Source organism: Mustelus asterias, chromosome 2, assembly GCF_964213995.1.
Source record: "Mustelus asterias chromosome 2, sMusAst1.hap1.1, whole genome shotgun sequence".
Classification (NCBI taxonomy): domain Eukaryota; kingdom Metazoa; phylum Chordata; class Chondrichthyes; order Carcharhiniformes; family Triakidae; genus Mustelus; species Mustelus asterias.
Window position 1 is genome coordinate 152964216 of NC_135802.1, and position 20315 is coordinate 152984530.

A 20315-nucleotide genomic window follows, 5' to 3' on the forward strand; every position below is an offset into this window, starting at 1 on the left:
CAATTTTGTTGAGAGTCAACATGCTGAATTGAGGAATTGAATGAATAATAGAATAGAATTATAGAATCCCGACGGTACAGAAGGAGGCCATTTGGCCCATCAATTTTGTACCAACCATAATCCCACCCAGGCCCTATTCCCATAACCCCACACATTTACCCTGCTAATCCCCCTGACACTAGGGTCAATTTTAGCATGGCCAATCAACCTAACCTGCAAATCTTTGGACTGTGGGAAGAAACCAGAGCACCTGGAGGAAACGCACACACAGAAACTGCAAACTCCACACAGACAGTGACCAAAGCCGGAGTCAAACCTGGGTCCCTGGTGCTGTGAGGCAGTAGTGCTAACCACCGTGTGGAAAAGAACATTTAATCAAAAAGAATATTACAAACACATTTTATAGTGGCAGGGCTTGTCCATTTGGATTGGAATGCAATTGGGAAAAAAACACTTTACAGGGGTGACAACTGTCTGGTCAAAAACCAATGCATGATGACCTGACTAGACCCATCTTGGAGTGAGTAAGCACTTTATCCATATTGAAATGGGACCGAAATGTGAATTTGTACCTCTACTTACAGCCAAACCAGGGCAGAAATTCAGGAGGGTACAGATTCAGGAATTTCAGAATGGATGCCAAAGTATTTCTTTACAAGAGGAATGGGTATCTGTTAGGGTTTGAGACGAGGTCCCCATGTGTTCAATAGCCAGATCCTGTGATGGAAGGAAAATCGGAGTATTCTGGAAAAATGATGGACTGAAAAACTGATGGAACCAAAAATAAGTTAACAGATCTTATTTGGCGGAGAGCTAAACTGTGGGTCGATACAGGAGCGGTAAATGCTGCAGGAACACCAATTAAAATGTGTTTTCCAACACAGGTAAGCCTTGTAGGCACAAACAAACGCGAATATACTCTGAAAGTGGGATCCTTTAAAACCTGAAACACTTGTTCAGAGGTGTAGCTGATTTTATACAAGTGGACAGTCGATTGGGGGACTACTTTCTCGCCTGGTTTTAGCCAAACAAATGCGACCATCTATCTTTTTGTTCAGCCCCCGGGTTTTGAGGAGCAGGTGGGAAAACGAAGGTGAGGTGGTGAGCGAGCAAGAGAGTCGCAGGAGAAGATGGAACTGGAAGATGGAGAGATTGCAAACTTTAAAGAAGGGTAATAATTATTCTGAAACAAAAAAAACTAAACGAATCGCAGAAAATGGGGAGAGGAAATCCTAACATTCGGACCTAGAAGTAGCTTTCAATTGAAGTTATATTGAGGCGTGGACGAGGCGCTGAGTTTTGGGCGGGGCGGGGGATCTTGGTCGATTATAAAGTGATGACATTTTCAGAAAAAAGTGACGACGATAAGATTCTTCTAGTGTTTAAATGCAACAATCGTCTCCAAAAGAAAGCTGGATGGATTAGAAACACAGCACACACTGTCTTAATCAGATTTACCTAGAATGCTTGCCAGTCTCAAAATTGCAAAATTTGTGAAAAACGAGGATTTTTTGTTAAAGGTTCTTCAAGTAGAAAGAGGGAGAATGATTTTGCACTAAAATGTGGCCTGAAGCTGTAAATATGTGACGCACATTCCCCATTTTCAGACTCTTATTTTCAAACATAAAGTGAGAATTGATTGTCTTTACCTCACATGAGATAAAACGTGAGGTTAGCCGGGTTTGGGAGTTGGTTGGATGGTGGTGGCAATGTTTGGATGGAGTTGGGAAGAGAAGAAATTATGCAAATCATCATAGCAAGGCTTTAGCAGTAAGGTTTGATCCACAAAGTATGTCGCTGGTAGTGTTAAAAAGGAAAAGATGGAGAAAGTACACTACAGGATTTTTAAAACTGAAATATTTCTGTCTCCAACAAAAGCAAATCTATTGTCCAAAACGTACAACTTTCAATTGGTTGGTGTCTTTAAATATGTTCCAAAGTGTTTCTCAAAAGCATAGTCACATGAAATATGGGTGCTGGGCCAAAGCAGCAAGTATTAGGAGGGATTACCAAAGGTTAAAAAGTTTGAAAAACGCAAGACCATGAAGAGATTAAAATCTGAGCTTTAAATATGGTGAATTGGGAGTTGCTGTGAGTCAGCTAGGACTGGAATGGTGGATATGGGGAGGATAGAATGCAGGCAAGAGAGTTCTAGGTGAGTTGAAGATTAGAGTTGGAGATAGGGAGGCTGCCCAGGTATGCATTCAGAATAGTTTAGTCTGGAGATAACAGACTTGATTGAAGGTTTCAGCATCAGATGGACCAAGAAGAGGGAGGAAAGGTAGATGACATTAAGGAGGTGGAAGATTGGAGTTCTTTGTTATGAAGAGAATATGGATTTGGAAACTGAGCTTGGAGTCGAATTTGAAACCAAGATAGCAAACCCCCGATTTCAACCTGAAACAGTGGCTAGGGAGAAAATGAATGGCACAAGATGCTAGTTTCAGTCTTCCCATGCTCAACATCCAGGAAATTGTAAGCTATCAAACATTTGACATTGAACAAACAACTTAGCTGGAGAGGCAGTACATCCGAGGGAGTGAGAATTCACCTATGAGAGCAAAGAAGCATTTACATAATGGCTGGAATTCTCTGGCCATTCACGGCAACGGGAATCTCTGCCAGCAGGTTTCCTGCTGGTATGAGGTGACATCAATGGGAATTCCCATTGACAGCAGCGGGACCAGAGAATCCCGTCGCTAGCAAACAATGTGCCACCTCCCACCGGTGGAAAATATACAGCTGGGAGGCTGCAGAATTTTGCCCATCTTTCATTTAAGACTCAAAATGCTTCACAACCAATGAAGTGCTTTTGAAGTGTAGTCAGTGTTGTGATGTAGGAAACATGCATAGCAAACTCCCACAAACAGGAATGTAATAATGCCTGCTATTTAAGGAATGTGAACAAAGGCGTTCCCTTTTTAAGTCAAACTATCTTTTCCTTTTCACTTTGAGCCTCTAATTCAAGGTACTAACTTCTTTTTCCAATTCCAGTTTATATTTTTCTCTATCCTTCTCCAAATCAAGCTGTTTCATCTGGATTTGTATTTTTACTATTTCAAGCTGTGTTTGATCTGGTTTATCCTCTTCCAAAACAAAATGCGAAGTTAAAATAGCCACTATTTCTGTTTTTTAGGGTACACAGTGGTTAGCATTGCCAGGGACCCAGGTTCAATTCCCAGCTTGGGTCACTGTGTGAAAGTTCGCCCTGTGTCTGCGTGGGATTCCTCCGGGTGCTCTGGTTTCCTCCCACAATCCAAAAGACGTGCTGGTTTTGGTGCATTGGCCATGCTAAATTCTCCCTGAGTGTACCCGAACAGGCGCCGGAGTGTGGCGACTAGGGGATTTTCACAGTAACGTCATTGCAGTGTTAATGTAAGCCTACTTGTGACAATAATAAATAAAGTTAAACCTTTAATGTCTACTTTCAAGGCCAAACCAATCAGTGATTTGAATTGTTTAGCATAACTTTCCTTCTTTTGTACTCTGTGCCTCTATTTATAACAATCTTATTAATTTGTCCTGCCACTTTCAAAGATTTTTATATATGAAACCCCAGGTTCATATACTATGTTCCTGCTTCCCCTTTTAAAATTGTACCATTTAGCTCAAATTGTCCTTGTTTCCTTCCAAAATGCATCCTGTCACATTTCCCTGCATTCATTTTCAATTGTCATGTGTCTTCCCATTTTATCAGTCGTTCCTCGACCTCCTGTATTCTGCTGCTACCCTCTTCATTGTTTACTACATTTCCAAGCTTTGTGTCACTAGCAGTCAATTTGCACTCAGCAAGGTTCCCAAACAATGACAGAAATGATCACTCAATCTATTTTAAGGAAAGACTTGCATTTATTTAGCACACTTTGTAAACAACAGGACTTCCCAAGGGCTTCAGAGTCGATTAAGAATGTTGAAATTTAGCCACTGTTGTAATATAGGAAACATGGCAGCCAATATGTGCACAACAAGCTCCCACAAGCAACATTGAAGAGATCATTTGCTTTTGGTTGAGGAACAAATATTAGCCAGGATAATTCCCCTGCTCTTCTTCAATTAGTGCCATGAGATTTTTGATGACCACCTGATGATGCAGATGAGGAATCAGTTTTTCATTCTTCGTTGGTTAGGTTATCTGAATGCACAGATGATCTCAGTTTAACAGTAAAATGGCAGCCTAAATTATGTGCCCAGGTTTCTTGATTCCACAGCCTACTGACTCAGAGATAAAGATGTTACCACTAAGTCGAAGTAGATACCCTTGACATCCTAAGATGTATCACAGGAGCCTATTTGACAAAAATTGATACCAAGCCAAATAAGATATTAGGATATGTGACTAAGAGCTTGGACATCAAGGTAAATTTTAAAGAGGATCTTGGAGAGGAAGAGAGGGGCGGAGGTAGCAAAAATGTTAGGTGGTAAGTTCAGAAGTTAGGGTCTATATCTTTGAAGCCATTTACTAATGGTGGGGCGGCACGGTAGCACAATGGTTAGCACTGCTGCTTCACAGCTCCAGGGACCTGGGTTCGATTCCCGGCTTGGGTCACTGTCTGTGTGGAGTTTGCACATTCTCCTCGTGTCTGCATGGGTTTCCTCCGGGTGCTCCGGTTTCCTCTCTCAGTCCAAAGATGTGCGGGTTAGGTTGATCGGCTATGCTAAAAATTGCCCTTAGTGTCCTGAGATGCATAGGTTAGAGGGATTAGTGGGTAAATATGTAGGGATATGGGAGTAGGGCCTGAGTGGGATTGTGGTCGGTGCAGACTCGATGGGCCTAATGGCTTCTTTCTGTACTGTAGGGTTTCTATGATTTCAAACAAAATCAAAGCTGGAGTTGAAGGACCACAAGTCCTCAGACTGTTGTAGGCTGGAGGAAGCTATAGAGATAGAGAGGGGTGAGAACATGGAGAGATTTAAATGTGAATGTGAGCATTTGAGATATTAATAATAGAGACATCCCCAAGAAACCGACCATTGCAAAAAAAGATTGACAGTCTCAACTAACTTTGTATTGTAATATATACAAGTTGCACCTTGAAACTATGGACACTTGCAAGTTACTAACTACAAACAACCCTCAATGCACCAAGTCTGTTTGCAGTTTAAAATGTGGGATACGCAGGTAAGTATGAGACAATAACATGTGAAATACATGGCTATTGTGGAATAGGGATCTCTTCATTTCACGTCCGTAGTGGCAGCGGAGCTTAATTCCCATCTTGAGAGGCAGATCTTACTGCTTTGATAATAACTTTTTTTTCGCATTTCTCATATCGAGTATCCTTTGGCAATTCCCGATAAATATTGCATCGAATTTTGCTTAACTGGGATTTTATTTCATGAAGACTTCAATGGCTTTAAATTGGGTTAAAATTCTCCGAACTTTTATATGTAGGTTTTGCTTCATTGAGCAAGTGGAGTTTCATTCAATCTGTCTTTGAATCCAGTGTCCAGAAGTAAAAGAACATTAGTTTTTCACTGCATGGTCCAGTTTCATTCTGCAGTTTATACTCAGTGTTCCACTTGTGATCACACAAAACTCTTAAATGTATGGATAGTGCAATGAACTTCCATCAAATGAACCATATTGCATGTAAGCTATGAGAAAGGTAACTCAATGTTGGGGCAGCACGGTGGTTAGCACTGTTGTCTCACAGTGCCAGAGACCCGGGTTCAATTCCCGGCTTGGGTCACTGTCTGTGTGGAGTTTCCACGTTCTCCCCGTGACTGCGTGGATTTCCTCTGGGTGCTCCGATTTCCTCCCACTGTCTGAAAGACGTGCTGGATTAGGTGCATTGACCTGAACAGGTGCCGGAATGTAGCGACTCGGGGAGTTTCACGGCAACTTCATTGCAATGTTAATGTAAGCCTTACTTGTGACTAATAAATAAACTTTAACCCTTCAGGTAATGAAATTCTGTTCTGAATGGAGTTGATTAATGCCAAATAGCTGCCTAACGTAATTTTTTTAAAATTTCAGTCCACCTGATTCTATTCAAGATTTACAAAAGGTGCAAGGTGAAATGGAAGCAGAATTGATTAGTACAAAATCTGGGGAAGCAGTTATGAGCAGTGCATCTGCTGAGACAACTGTTACATCAAAATCTGTGTCGCATCACAAAACTGCAGTGATGGACCTTCGCAAGAAAGAGGAACGTCAAAGGAACAGCAGGGAGTTGAGCACCACCAGAAAACCAATATCCTCAGTCACAAGTCACACTAAGGCTGTGAAGAGCTCTGATGGAATCAAGAACCATACAGCAGTCAGCCAAAGCCCTGCAGGATCAAATCAAATCGATTTGCAGCCTTCAGTACTCGGAAAATCTCTTCAGACAATGGGGAGTTTATCTTCAAACACTATACCCATGCGTTTGGATGCTCTTGCCTATTTGCTAAATCATGCTTTTATGAACCCTTACAATATAATGCCCCAGGGACCATGCTTTGCAAACCAATGTAGTATGGCTGCATATAGAAATACTATCCCTGTGACTTACTGTCCCTGTCATGGGGGAACTCCTATTGTAGCTGACTGTAATTCAGTACCCATATACTTGACCCAGCAACAAAACTCTACAAATGCATTTTATTCCAATCAAGCAAGCATTAACACAGGATACCAGCCTGGACCAGTAAACTTGGTGCCAAGTCAAAATTATAGCTATGCTGATCAGCATACTGCTAATAGAGAAATGGCTCTTCATTCAGACAGAAGATGGGAACAAATTAACTCTTCACTCTCTGCAACAAGCACAAAGAAATGGGATGATACTTCCAGACCAATGCAAACCTTGGATGAAGCTTCTGGGACTGAAAGATGCAAAAGTGGTTTTAATCAAACAAGGAATACTTTCAAAGGAAATGATTTCAGAAGTACTTCATTTCAAGGAACCTCTGGGAACTGGAAAAGTAGTCGGAATGATGATCATGAATGGCAAAGCAAGAGTTTTGGTAGATCTGCAAGAAAGTTTAATGATGATTCAAGCAGCAATTATAAGATTGGAGATACAGGAGATCGCTATAAAATTAGTGGTTTTAGCAGGGAAAGAACATTTGGGTCAGATTTCAGAAGCAGGAAGAGAAGTGAAGAAGAAAACTCTTGGTGCTCTAGTCAGGATAAATTCTCAACACCCAAACAAATGCGTTGGTCAGGAATTGGAGAAGGCAGCTGGCATCAAAGAAGGGGACAAACTGGCTCTGCAAAACAAGAGGCAAATCAACGTTTGGGAGAAAATTGCAGATCCAAAATAATTGAGTCTACAGATAAAGAGAAGACATCAATCTTTGCTGGAAGAACTACCACTGAAGAAGATTGGGACGCAGAATATGACACAGAGCTATCAAAATCAGTTGACCTTAAAGAAAAATCATCTATACATGCTAAAAATGAGAACACATCAATCCATGAAGACTGGGAGACTGAATATGTTGAGGAAAAGAATTCTAACCAAGAGGGCTCATCGCAGCTTCAGCAGACTGAAGAGGAAAGTATAGATGTTGGAAAAGAGATCGGTGAGCCTGTGAAGAAATGTCCATCTTCACTAGGCTCCACTGCTTGTGTCCAGAGCAGCGCATCATCTGAAGTAGAAAACATATTTAAGATTATGGAGAAAGATACTGCATGTGCTACTACAGTGGGTGTGGCTGAAGAGAAAGTATGCACTGTAGAATTACATATTATCTCTGGAGGAGTTGATTCAAACATCTGTGAACATACTGATCAACAAAAACCCACAAAGGAAACAATTGAAAGGGAAAACTCTGGACAGTCTGCAGAGACTTTTGAGAAGTCCATAAACGATACAATGAAGACTGATAAGGAATATGAGTATGCTGAGGATGCAATCAAAAGACAAGATGAAGAGAGTCAAGTAATGCAGAATGTTAGTGGCCCTATAACTTTGATCATGCCCTCTGAAAAATGTGAATCTTTTTTCTTTGAAGTGGTGGAATCTAATGTGTCGATAGTAGATGAAAATATGGTTAAATCTGTCAGTGTGACAGAGAATAAAAATCTGGCAGGCATGTTGGATTGATAGCTTAAGAATTTTTTAAACATTAGAATGAACAAAGCCTGGACTAAAATTGCACAGGATAACTTTTTTATTTTACTTAACTTCTGTAGAATCTTAAAAGTATAGTTTCCATCTTGTTTTTGACAAAATTTGCATTTAAGAAATGGGGAATTTTCACTTTAATGTATGAGAAAACATCATAAAATAACGAAATCAAAGACTCCTCATGCTGCAGAACATAACATTGGTGGAACTGTAGCAGAAATCGCCTTATTGCATGTACCTGGGTTCCACTCAATTGTTGACAATGTTACGGTGCAGGAATGCCAGTAGATATTAGAATGTTCAAAGCCAAACTGCGAGATAATGTCTGATCCTTGTGTTAGCTGCTTGTCAGAATTATCAATGCGCTGTTTTCCTGTACTATAACTGAAAAGACTTAGTCAACAGTCACTACAAGTTTGGTAGGAACGGAACTATTTAGTTTGGCACCCATTCTGCTTTAGTTGTACACAGATACATCCTTTCAGAATGGAAATTCTGCTTTATGGTGCTCCAACCATTATTTTTGACCAAACTAATAATATTTATTTTATATGCAGCACATTCTTTTCATGAAGGGATAATATTTTGATTATTTAAGTCTCCATTTTACACAGCATTTTGCCAGTATTTTGGTTAGAAGGATTGTATTTTGTTAAGTTTGCCAAACCTGAGTCTTATATATTTATGACATTTTGATGGCTGAATTTTTGAGCTGCTTTTGTCCTTGGTACTCGTGCTGTTTCAGGAGTCATGATTAACATTAGTTTTGCCTGTTTGCTGATATATTTTGTGGAATATTTCTGTTTGAATGTTAAGTACTGATGACTTAAGAGAGGGGACATGCTGCAGAAAATAATTTATGGCTGAAACTGAGAGAAAATTAGATCAAGCAACTTAGGTGCAAGTCATTAACCTGTTCTAAGTGCACATGGTATTAGACACTTGCTTTTGCCAGCCTGTTTTTGTTTTAGAATACAATTAGTACTCACTATTTGAACAATAATTTAAATGAAAGGATAGTAACAATATTTGTGATATATATTTCTCAAAGAGCTAACACAAACAGCTTTTTAAGCAAACCGAAGTGTTAGTGAGAAAATAATTATTTTCTTTTTTATATACTTATTTTGAGATTTAATCATTGTATTTGTACTAAAACAGCTGTGCAGGTGATTTGGAAAATGAAACTTGAACAAGTATTATAGAATGGAGATTGACACTTAAAATGCAACAAGTTGTAGAATGCTTTGCGCAGATAATTATTTTTGAATATAACATAATAAGCAGGACCAGAGAAATATTGCATCTTGAGCAAAGAGATAAAAGTAAGCATCAAGGCAACAGTAGGGTTTTTTTTTGAAAAAGTGAAACAAGCAAAGTGTTCTACTCGAAAGTTTAGTTGTGCCAAGACAGAAGTAGATTCCTTTGAATGACTTGGTGAGGCTTTGCTTTTGCATTTCTTAATACCAACCAATTTTCAACCAGTGCTAAATGCAAAATACTGTGGATGCTAGAATCTGGAACGAAAACAGAAAATGCTGGAAAATCTCAGCAGGTCTGACAGCATCTGTGGAGAGAAAATAGAGCCAATGTTTCAAGCCTGGATGCCAGACTCAAAATGTTGGCTCTATTCCCTCTCCACAGATGCTGTCAGACCTACTGAGATTTTCCAGCATTTTCTCCTTTTGTTTCAACCAGGGCTACTTGCATTATTTTTTGAAATAAGTTGTTAGAGAAAAAAATGGCCTGTGAAAGTCAGCTTTTTGATTAATCCTGGGAGAGGCAGAAAGTAGTTATTAATGGAGTGGATGAGCATCAGGTTTGAAATACATTGGGAATAAGAATCAAAATTGCAGTACCAAGTCAGTTGTAGGCTACATTTTGAGTGTTAGTTTGGAAATTTGGGGTACAAACTTTTGCCTTGTTTCTCAGTGTTTCTTAGCTCGCTGCAGATGCAACCTTTCAATTATTTAGAAAGCATACATGTACTATGTAGAATTTGTAAGCTCTGGTTTATGTGGGAGCTAAATTTTACTCTCCTAAATTGTATTTATTGGTAGATGTTTTTGCTGTGAACTGTTCTGCAGTATATGATTGCCACTTTGTATTTGTGTTGGCTTAATGACTGTGAGAATCAGAATTGTTAGAAGTGTTACAGAAAGTTTTACTGATCTTGAAGTTCTAGTCTCAGGTAGGTTTTGCTTTAATTTTCAGAGATGCAGCAATGATAGTTTGACTTAATCTTGCTTGTACTATTTTGAAATCAAACCAGTCAGCATGACAGTTGGAAAGTTAAAAAACAACACACAATTGGCCCATTACAACTCTAGTTTCAGAAATGCGGGGCTGAATTTTCCTGTCCCACCTGCCACAGGAATCGTAGCGAGTGGAATACAGATCATGCAAAGGTCCATTGACCTTGGGTGGGATTTTTCGGCCTTGGGGCAAGCGCAGCTGGAAAATCCCACCTGCTATATTTAGCACAAAAATAATAATTAGAAGAGAAAGCAAGGGGTTGATATAATACCATTAGTAGGTAGTCATGTAGCAACTTGCACAAGCCTTCATACATTGAAATGTGTTATGTTTTAGAGTCATTTTTATTTTTACTCCACGTGATGTTTAGTTAATTTTGCTTGTTAGGTGTTGAACTTTAAAAACAACAAAAAACATGATAATCTGCTATTTTATTTTATGATATAATTTGATTCAGAGTGTATATAATTCACTTTCTAATATTTAAAAAATACGTTAGTGCAAATTGCCCCTTTACTTCCTAATGGCATGTGGTAATGACTGCTTGTCTATGGATTAGTCGCCCACAATTTCAGTTCTTAAAACTCGACATGGAGCAAATTATGGCCCAAATTTTACAATGCAGGTTATCGAATCAACAATCTGCCAATATGTACCAGTCAAATGTGTTGTGACTCCTACCATTGTTAATGTTGGGAGAACAGACTGGTTTGATGTTTTGGACTCGATGTGCTATGATCTTGCTTACTGTAAGTTCAGCAATTGGTATGCTACCACATGCAAGTTTGTTAACTTCTGGTCGTTACATTACATCCCTGGTGACATTTACAACGGTTCAGAGAATATTTCCTATTTGCAAAAAAGCATTTATACTTTATTTCAGTATTAAAACTTTAGAACTTCACTAATAAACATTCAGAATAATTACTGATTTTGTTAGAGATGGATAATGTGAAGCCCCTTTTGATGAGGTATTATAATCATTCTTTGTGTAACAATAAATCATTTGGTGGAAAATGTTGTCTTAAAGATTGTTTTCTTTGTTTATAAGCATATTTCACTGTACATTGGAAAGTTACCCTTCATATTGTCACTAATGCAGTAACCGTTCCAGTGTAAACAGCTTAGAAGTTATCATGAGCTCAGAGCTCTTGATACAATCTCTAAAATGTCATGAATCATGCATTCGACCTGACCTCATCGTTCTACCTCACCACTAGCTGAAAAAAATCAGCCTCCAGATTTAGTTGGCTGCCAATTTAAGAGTGTCCAAAATTGACAGTGAGTCACTGGGGATTTTTAAAAATAGGTGCATTTAGAATTTAAAATAAATACAAAATAAAGAATATAGGAGAAAGACCAGGGACCAAAAAAAAGTAGAGAAGAAATATTTGAAAAAAAATAACATTTTTAAAGTTAACCTTGCAGTGATAAAATGATTTTCACATATCTGTTGTAATATTTGATTTTTCACTGAAAGATGTCATGTGTGTGATGCATAGTCCCTGTGCTTAAACTTTACTCACTTTCTACAGGAACATTTTCAAACAGTGCCATGGGATCTTTTACATTCAGCCGATGGGGGGCAGGCAGATGGGTCCTTGATTTTATGTCTCATTCAAAAGACATTACCTCCACTAAGCACCCTCGCAGTACTTTAGTGTCAGTCTTGCTTCTTGGATTTAAGTCCCACTCATAGGCTTGAGCACAGAACCTAGTGACTCAGAGACAAGAGTGCTACCAATGAGCTATGTGCGGCACGGTGGTTAACACTGCTGCCTCACAGCACCAGGGACCCGGTTCAATTCCTGGCTTGGGTCACCGTCTGTGCAGCGTCTGCATGTTCTCCCCGTGTCTACATGTCTTTTCACCAGGTGCTCCGGTTTCTTCTCACAGTCCGAATGACATGCTGGTTAGGTGCATCGGCCATGCTGAATTCTCTCTCAGTGTACCCGAACAAGCGCCGGAGTGGGGTGACTCGGGGATTTTCACAGTAACTTCCGTACACTGTTAATGTAAGCCTATTTGTGCCATTAGTAAATCAACTTAAACTTAGCTATAGCTAGCTAAGAGCTGGTGGAGGTTAAACTGCCAAAATAGTTCAATGTGTGAACTTCTCTGAATTTATTTTTAATTAAACTATTTGGCAGTCAGTGGGTTTGCCGGATGCATGTCCCTCAGCACGGAGTCCTGGATCTTGGAAATCTATCAGTCTGCAACATTTGGGCATGGAGAGCTCTTTGTACTGGAAGTTTTGGGCAACCAAAGTGTCTTTTGGCAAGTTGATGGTCATCCAGCAGCAGTTGATGAGCCCAGACAGTAGAGTTCTGCGTTATGGAGCTGCTGGGGAATGAATCTTGACAAAAATCTCTGCATCTCTTTGCTTTGCAAAGCAACAATCCAGGAGGTGGGCAATCGTCCCTTCCCTTCTGCAGACACACTGAGGGCAACATGCAGAAGGCGTGAGACCTCAGGCATAGAGGAATATCTGATGGGGAGCACCCTTCTCATCACCGTCATCACACCTTGCACTCTTTTCTTCTAAAATATACTTAATTTATAAAATTTATCAATGTATATTAAACAAGAGTTCAAATTTGAGGCATGTTAAACAGTGCGTGACCCCCTGAGGTGCCTCACTACACTTACAATCTGATGGGGAGGGCTCTTCCCACCATCAGCCAAGCTACATATTGTGCTCGACTGCAAGTTCCCACAGTGAGGCATTCTGCCAAATGCATTGGACAGTCTGCTCGGAACCATTCACCATTTTCTTTTCCTGCAGGACCTCTGGGAGGAGTGGGGGGAGGTGTGAAGGGAGAATTTGGGGGGAGAGCGAGGTGAGGGGAAGATGTTGGGGAAGTGGTGGAGGCAGGATTTTGGCAGAGCGGTGAGGGGAGGATTTTGTGAGGGGGTGAGGGGGAGGATTTTGGGGGTAGGGGTGGGGGGGAGGATTTTGGGGGTAGGGGTGGGGGGGAGGATTTTGGGGGTAGGGGTGGGGGGGAGGATTTTGGGGGTAGGGGTGGGGGGGAAGATTTTGGGGGAGCGGTGGGGGGAGGAATTTGTGAGGGGGGGGATTTTGGGGGTAGGGGTGGGGGGGGGAGGATTGTAGGGGTGGGGGGGGAGGATTGTAGGGGTGGGGGGGGGAGGATTGTAGGGGTGGGGGGGGGAGGATTGTAGGGGTGGGGGGGGGAGGATTGTAGGGGTGGGGGGGGGGAGGATTGTAGGGGTGGGGGGGGGGAGGATTGTAGGGGTGGGGGGGGAGGATTGTAGGGGTGGGGGGGGAGGATTGTGGGGGTGGGAGGGAGGATTGTGGGGGTGGGAGGGAGGATTGTGGGGGTGGGAGGGAGTATTGTGGGGGTAGGGGTGGGGGGGAGTATTGTGGGGGTAGGGGTGGGGGGGAGGATTGTAGGGGTGGGGGGGAGGATTGTGGGGGTGGGAGGGAGGATTGTGGGGGTGGGAGGGAGGATTGTGGGGGTGGGAGGAGGAATTTGTGAGGGGGGATTTTGGGGGAGGGGTGGGGGAGGATTTTGTGAGGGGGGGAGGATTGTGGGGGTGGGAGGGGGGATTTGTGAGGGGGGGGATTTTGGGGGTAGGGGTGGGGGGGGAGGATTGTGGGGGTGGGAGGGGGGATTTTGGGGGAGGGGTGGGGGGAGGAATTTGTGAGGGGGGGATTTTGGGGGTAGGGGTGGGGGGGAGGATTGTGGGGGTGGGAGGGGGGATTTTGGGGGAGCGGTGGGGGGAGGAATTTGTGAGGGGGGGGATTTTGGGGGTAGGGGTGGGGGGGAGGATTGTGGGGGTGGGAGGGGGGATTTTGGGGGAGGGGTGGGGGGGATTTTGGGGGAGGGGTGGGGGAGGATTTTGTGAGGGGGGGATTTTGGGGGTAGGGGTGGGGGGGGGATTTTGGGGGGAGGGTGGGGGGGAGGATTGTGGGGGTGGGAGGGGGGATTTTGGGGGAGGGGTGGGGGGAGGATTTTGTGAGGGGGGGATTTTGGGGGTAGGGGTGGGGGGGGATTTTGGGGGAGGGGTGGGGGGAGGAATTTGGGGGAGGGGGAAGAATTTGGGGGTGGGGGGAGGGGTTGGGGAGAGGACGCTTTTGGGTGATGGGGGGGGGGGGGGGTTGGGGTTGGGGGGGGGGGGGGGGTTGGGGTTGGGGGGGGGGGGGGGGTTGGGGTTGGGGTTGGGGGCGGGGCCCGCGCGCTCCGGTTTGAATCCGAACCGTCGTTCGCGATGTCCGCGCGCTTCTCCACTTCCGGCGGCGCGTGCCGGTGACGTCAGTTCCGGGCGGAAGGCAGCAATGGAGAAGCTGAAAGAGTGACAGAGTCACTGACAGTGTGAGTGAGAGTGGCGGGGTCTCACTGACTGTGAGTGTTAGACTGGCGGGGTCTCACTGACACAGTGTGGGTTAGAGTGGCGGGGTCTCACTGACACAGTGTGGGTTAGAGTGGCGGGGTCTCACTGACACAGTGTGGGTTAGAGTGGCGGGGTCTCACTGACACAGTGTGAGTGAGAGTGGCGGGGTCTCACTGACACAGTGTGAGTGAGAGTGGCGGGGTCTCACTGACACAGTGTGAGTGAGAGTGGCGGGGTCTCACTGACACAGTGTGTGTTAGAGTGGCGGGGTCTCACTGACACAGTGAGTGTGTTAGAGTGGCGGGGTCTCACTGACACAGTGAGTGTGTTAGAGTGGCGGGGTCTCACTGACACAGTGTGAGTGAGAGTGGCGGGGTCTCACTGACACAGTGTGAGTGAGAGTGGCGGGGTCTCACTGACAGTGTGAGTGAGAGTGGTGGGGTCTCACTGACACTGTGAGTGAGAGTGGCGGGGTCTCACTGACACAGTGTGTGTTAGAGTGGCGGGGTCTCACTGACACAGTGAGTGTGTTAGAGTGGCGGGGTCTCACTGACACAGTGTGAGTGTGTTAGAGTGGCGGGGTCTCACTGACACAGTGAGTGTGTTAGAGTGGCGGGGTCTCACTGACACAGTGAGTGTGTTAGAGTGGCGGGGTCTCACTGACACAGTGAGTGTGTTAGAGTGGCGGGGTCTCACTGACACAGTGTGTGTGTTAGAGTGGCGGGGTCTCACTGACACAGTGAGTGTGTTAGAGTGGCGGGCTCTCACTGACACAGTGTGTGTTAGAGTGGCGGGCTCTCACTGACACAGTGTGTGTTAGAGTGGCGGGCTCTCACTGACACAGTATGTGTGTTAGAGTGGCGGGGTCTCACTGACACAGTGAGTGTGTTAGAGTGGCGGGGTCTCACTGACACAGTGTGAGTGTGTTAGAGTGGCGGGGTCTCACTGACACAGTGAGTGTGTTAGAGTGGCGGGGTCTCACTGACACAGTATGTGTGTTAGAGTGGCGGGGTCTCACTGACACAGTGAGTGTGTTAGAGTGGCGGGGTCTCACTGACACAGTGTGAGTGTGTTAGAGTGGCGGGGTCTCACTGACACAGTGAGTGTGTTAGAGTGGCGGGGTCTCACTGACACAGTGAGTGTGTTAGAGTGGCGGGGTCTCACTGACACAGTGAGTGTGTTAGAGTGGCGGGGTCTCACTGACACAGTGAGTGTGTTAGAGTGGCGGGGTCTCACTGACACAGTGTGTGTGTTAGAGTGGCGGGGTCTCACTGACACAGTGAGTGTGTTAGAGTGGCGGGCTCTCACTGACACAGTGTGTGTTAGAGTGGCGGGCTCTCACTGACACAGTGTGTGTTAGAGTGGCGGGCTCTCACTGACACAGTGTGTGTTAGAGTGGCGGGGTCTCACTGACACAGTGAGTGAGAATGGCGGGGTCTCACTGACACAGTGAGAGAGAGTGGCGGGGTCTCACTGACACAGTGAGAGAGAGTGGCGGGGTCTCACTGACACAGTGAGAGAGAGTGGCGGGGTCTCACTGACACAGTGAGTGAGAGTGGCGGGGTCTCACTGACACAGTGAGTGAGAGTGGCGGGGTCTCACTGACACAGTGAGAGAGAGTGGCGGGGTCTCACTGACACAGTGAGAGAGAGTGGCGGGGTCTCACTGACACAGTGAGTGAGAGTGGCGGGGTCTCACTGACACAGTGAGTGAGAGTGGCGGGGTCTCACTGACACAGTGAGTGAGAGTGGCGGGGTCTCACTGACACAGTGAGTGAGAGTGGCGGGGTCTCACTGACACAGTGAGTGAGAGTGGCGGGGTCTCACTGACACAGTGAGTGAGAGTGGCGGGGTCTCACTGACACAGTGAGTGAGAGTGGCGGGGTCTCACTGACACAGTGAGTGAGAGTGGCGGGGTCTCACTGACACAGTGAGTGAGAGTGGCGGGGTCTCACTGACACAGTGAGTGGGAGTGGCGGGGTCTCACTGACACAGTGAGTGAGAGTGGCGGGGTCTCACTGACACAGTGAGTGAGAGTGGCGGGGTCTCACTGACACAGTGAGTGAGAGTGGCGGGGTCTCACTGACACAGTGAGTGAGAGTGGCGGGGTCTCACTGACACAGTGAGTGAGAGTGGCGGGGTCTCACTGACACAGTGAGTGAGAGTGGCGGGGTCTCACTGACACAGTGAGTGAGAGTGGCGGGGTCTCACTGACACAGTGAGTGAGAGTGGCGGGGTCTCACTGACACAGTGAGTGAGAGTGGCGGGGTCTCACTGACACAGTGAGTGAGAGTGGCGGGGTCTCACTGACACAGTGAGTGTGTGAGAGTGGCGGGGTCTCACTGACACAGTGTGTGTGTGAGTGGCGGGGTCTCACTGACACAGTGTGTGTGTTAGAGTGGCGCGGTCTCACTGACAGGGAGTATGTGAGAGTGGCGGGGTCTCACTGACAGGGACATATTCTTGTTTTTAACTCTCTCACTTTTTTTTAGAATTCAGTGATGTTGCTGTAGTTTCAAACTGTTCCCAATATGTTTGGGTTGAAGACAACCTCTTTCACCACCCTGATTGTGGGGGTATTTATTGCCTATGTCTTACACACTTGCTGGGTGATGTATGGCATCGTTTACACCAAGCCCTGCACTAACCCCAAGAACAAGAACTGCATCAAGCCTTACCTCGCTCATAACCCTAAAATTCAGGTCAGTGTCAATTGCATTTACACACTACAGTTGATTCTTCAATACTCAATGGATCAGGTGTTAGCTGAGTTGATGCCTTTCCTCTAAGTTGTGCATTTTATGTCTGGATGTCAACGTAATGTGGTTGGAAAGTTTTTGTTTTGCCTTTGGTTTAGAAATTGCATTGAGTTTGTGACACTGAGACAGTCCATCAACTTTAGAAATGGGCAGTTTTACAATGTTATACACTGTCGTCTTCGGCAATGTCTGTCTGGATTGAGACTGCGTTGCTTCCACTCTGGTTTGAAGGGACCTGAAATGGCTGATGAGTCAAATATTTGACCTGTGGCTTCTGCCACTTGCAGTGTTTGGAGGGTCAGGTCGATGGGTTGTTGGGAGGGTTTGTGTCCCCTCTCCAATGCCTTGACTTTTGCCTCTGCGTGTTCCGGACAAAAGGTTGCAATTTGTTCGGTGTCTTCCTGAATGAACCTTGTAAGAAGTCGCTCAGTACCAGGTTAAAGCCCAAGAGGTTTATTTGGAATCACCAGCTTTCGGAACATTGCTACTTCATCAGGTGAGTGATGGAGTGACTCACCTGATGAAGGAGTAGTGCTCCAAAAGCTCGTGATTCCAAGTAAACCTGTTGGACTTTAACCTGGTGTTGTGAGACTTCTTACTGTGCCTACCCCAATCCAACGCCGGCATGTCCACATCATGAATGAACCTTGTCCATTCTGGTCAGTCACAATCCAGGATCTGCCATGGGTCAGTGGGATGTGTGAGCTCCTCAGGGATGCAATGAGGGGCATCCTTATACTAAGCAATGTTATACTGTACATGCATTCCACAGTCAATCATTTTGCTGCAGCCAACATCACTAAAACTGCACAGAATGAGTGCAGTTGCTTTAAACCACAGCGATAATTTTGCTGCAGCCAGTAGCACCCTCAAAGCTCAGGCAAAATCTGAACTATGCCATGATTGATGAAATGATTTTTAGAGAGGATGAGAAAATGGACTCGTGCTGGCAGTCACTTATTTTGGCACATATGCTTCAGATTGAGCTGAAAGTCACGGTGGCACAGTGGTTAGCACTGCTGCCTCACAACACCAGGGACTTGGATTCGATTCCTGGCTTGGGTCACTGTCTGTGTGGAGTTTGCACGTTCTACCCATGTCTGCGTGGGTTTCCTTCGGGTGCTCCGGTTTCCTCTCTGTCTGAAAGACATGCTGGTGAGGTGCGTTGACCCAAACAAGCGCAGGAATGTGGCGACTAGGGGAATTTCACAGTAACTTCATTGCAGTGTTAATGTAAGCCTTACTTGTGACTAATAAATAAACTTTATTAAACTTTATAAACCTTTTTGGTCCTGTCGACTGCACCTGGTGACCAGGATGCCATTCTATTGATTTTGACAACTTGTCAATAGAGGCGGTCTTGTTGCTGAAAACCATAAGGCATCAAGTCGAGGTTCACCAGTGAATCCCTGAAGCCACCAGATTCCTTTTGTCATTGGATTTCTTCATTTATTTTTAGATATGATGACTTACTGACGAGTTGTTTGTGTTGCTGTGTGATAGTGAGAGGCCTGTGATGCTGGCCTTCTTTCTCTTTGGGTAACTGGCACTCTTTAGGAAACGGGAACCAGTATTCCCGCGAATAGATGGGGGGGGGGGGAGAGAGGCGGTGGTAGTGCAGGGGAATGTGGTCACAAAGGGGTCAGTATTTGCAGGGATGGATCCCTTGCACAGAAACATGCTGTGACACTTATTTTCAGGTGGATAAAAGCAAAATAAAAACAGAAAATGCTGGAAAGCTCAGCAGTGGAATGAGAAACAGAGGTAATGTTTCGAATTGGTAAAACTGAGCTGAGGGGAGGTAGAAATGTGATGGATTTTATAATGTTGAAGTGAGGGGTTGCAACAAAATAAGTGGTGAGGGATAGGTGGAAGTTCAGGAGAGATGTGACACAGTTGTCATGGATACAAGACAAAGGGAGTGTTAATGGTAGTGTTAAAGACTAAAGAAGGTGCCAACAATGATAACAGAATGTGAGAATAGCAGAATAAGGATCAGTATTCTCTGAAAGCAAAAAATAACAAGCATCTTCAGGTGGAGTTTGTTTTCATTATGCAGTAAGTTGGACGTTCCACCAGAAACTGCTACATGGTTTTCATTTGTCATAATCATTGAAAAGGTGGTCAAATGGCACTATCTTGTGATGTTAAACAGCTCTACATGCATGCTTACTTTTGCACATTAGTTCTAGCTCTCTAACCAAATTGTTGACATGATAGTTAGCATGGTGGATGGAGGCATGCCTATGGTTGGTTTGTGAGAGCTTTCGGGAGGCTTATTAAACATTCTGGACAAGGGATTTTTTTTTTTAGCAAGAGCAACTTGTGACATAGTTCCTAATTAGTTGGGTAGTATAAAACCGAGTAGAGCTAAAGAGAGCTTGAGTGGAACATGACTGGAGATGTCCCCAAGGATTTGTACTGGAGCCTCGTCTTTTAACCATATATCCTGATAACTTGGATGAAGGAATAGAATTTTTATGCACATTTTCAGATGAGATTCAGTTAGATATAGGAAGTTGCACAGATGGGAACAAGGAGGTGGGAGGGGCTGGTCCTGGGTAATATCCTCTTCGGATAGTCGGTGCGGACTTGATGGTCCAAATGGCCTCCTTCTTCACTATAGCGATTCTATGTAGATTGCACTCCCATTCTTATGTCCTTAACATACAGTAGATCTGAATGCCTTAGACCCATTTTTCAAGCCACAACTTGACTTGCAGCTATATCCCTGTTCTTTCACTGCCATTGGAACTCCCTGCCTGACTGCACTGTGGGTGTAATATAATAATCTAACTGGGTTAAAATTGGTTGCTGTGAATCAGGGAACTGTGTCCATAACAGCAAAATGCTGTAGCTGACCTTGAAATAGTTTTGACACAACATTATAA

General features: G+C 44.5%; 1 protein-coding gene across 2 annotated transcripts in view; it reads left to right on the top strand.

Annotated features, from left to right (window-relative positions):
- Window positions 1–14570: 14570 nt before the first annotated feature.
- Window positions 14571–20315, top strand: part of clptm1l (CLPTM1 like) — a 32802-nt gene continuing 27057 nt past the window's right edge. Inside the window, exons 1-2 of one of the 2 annotated variants that reach the window (XM_078198631.1) lie at window positions 14571–14651; window positions 17158–17367. In XM_078198631.1, coding sequence (XP_078054757.1) covers window positions 17197–17367 — 171 coding nt within the window. In that variant the 5' untranslated portion in view covers window positions 14571–14651; window positions 17158–17196. The remainder of the gene's footprint in view (window positions 14652–17157; window positions 17368–20315) is intronic. The other variant, XM_078198640.1, reaches the window with a different exon arrangement.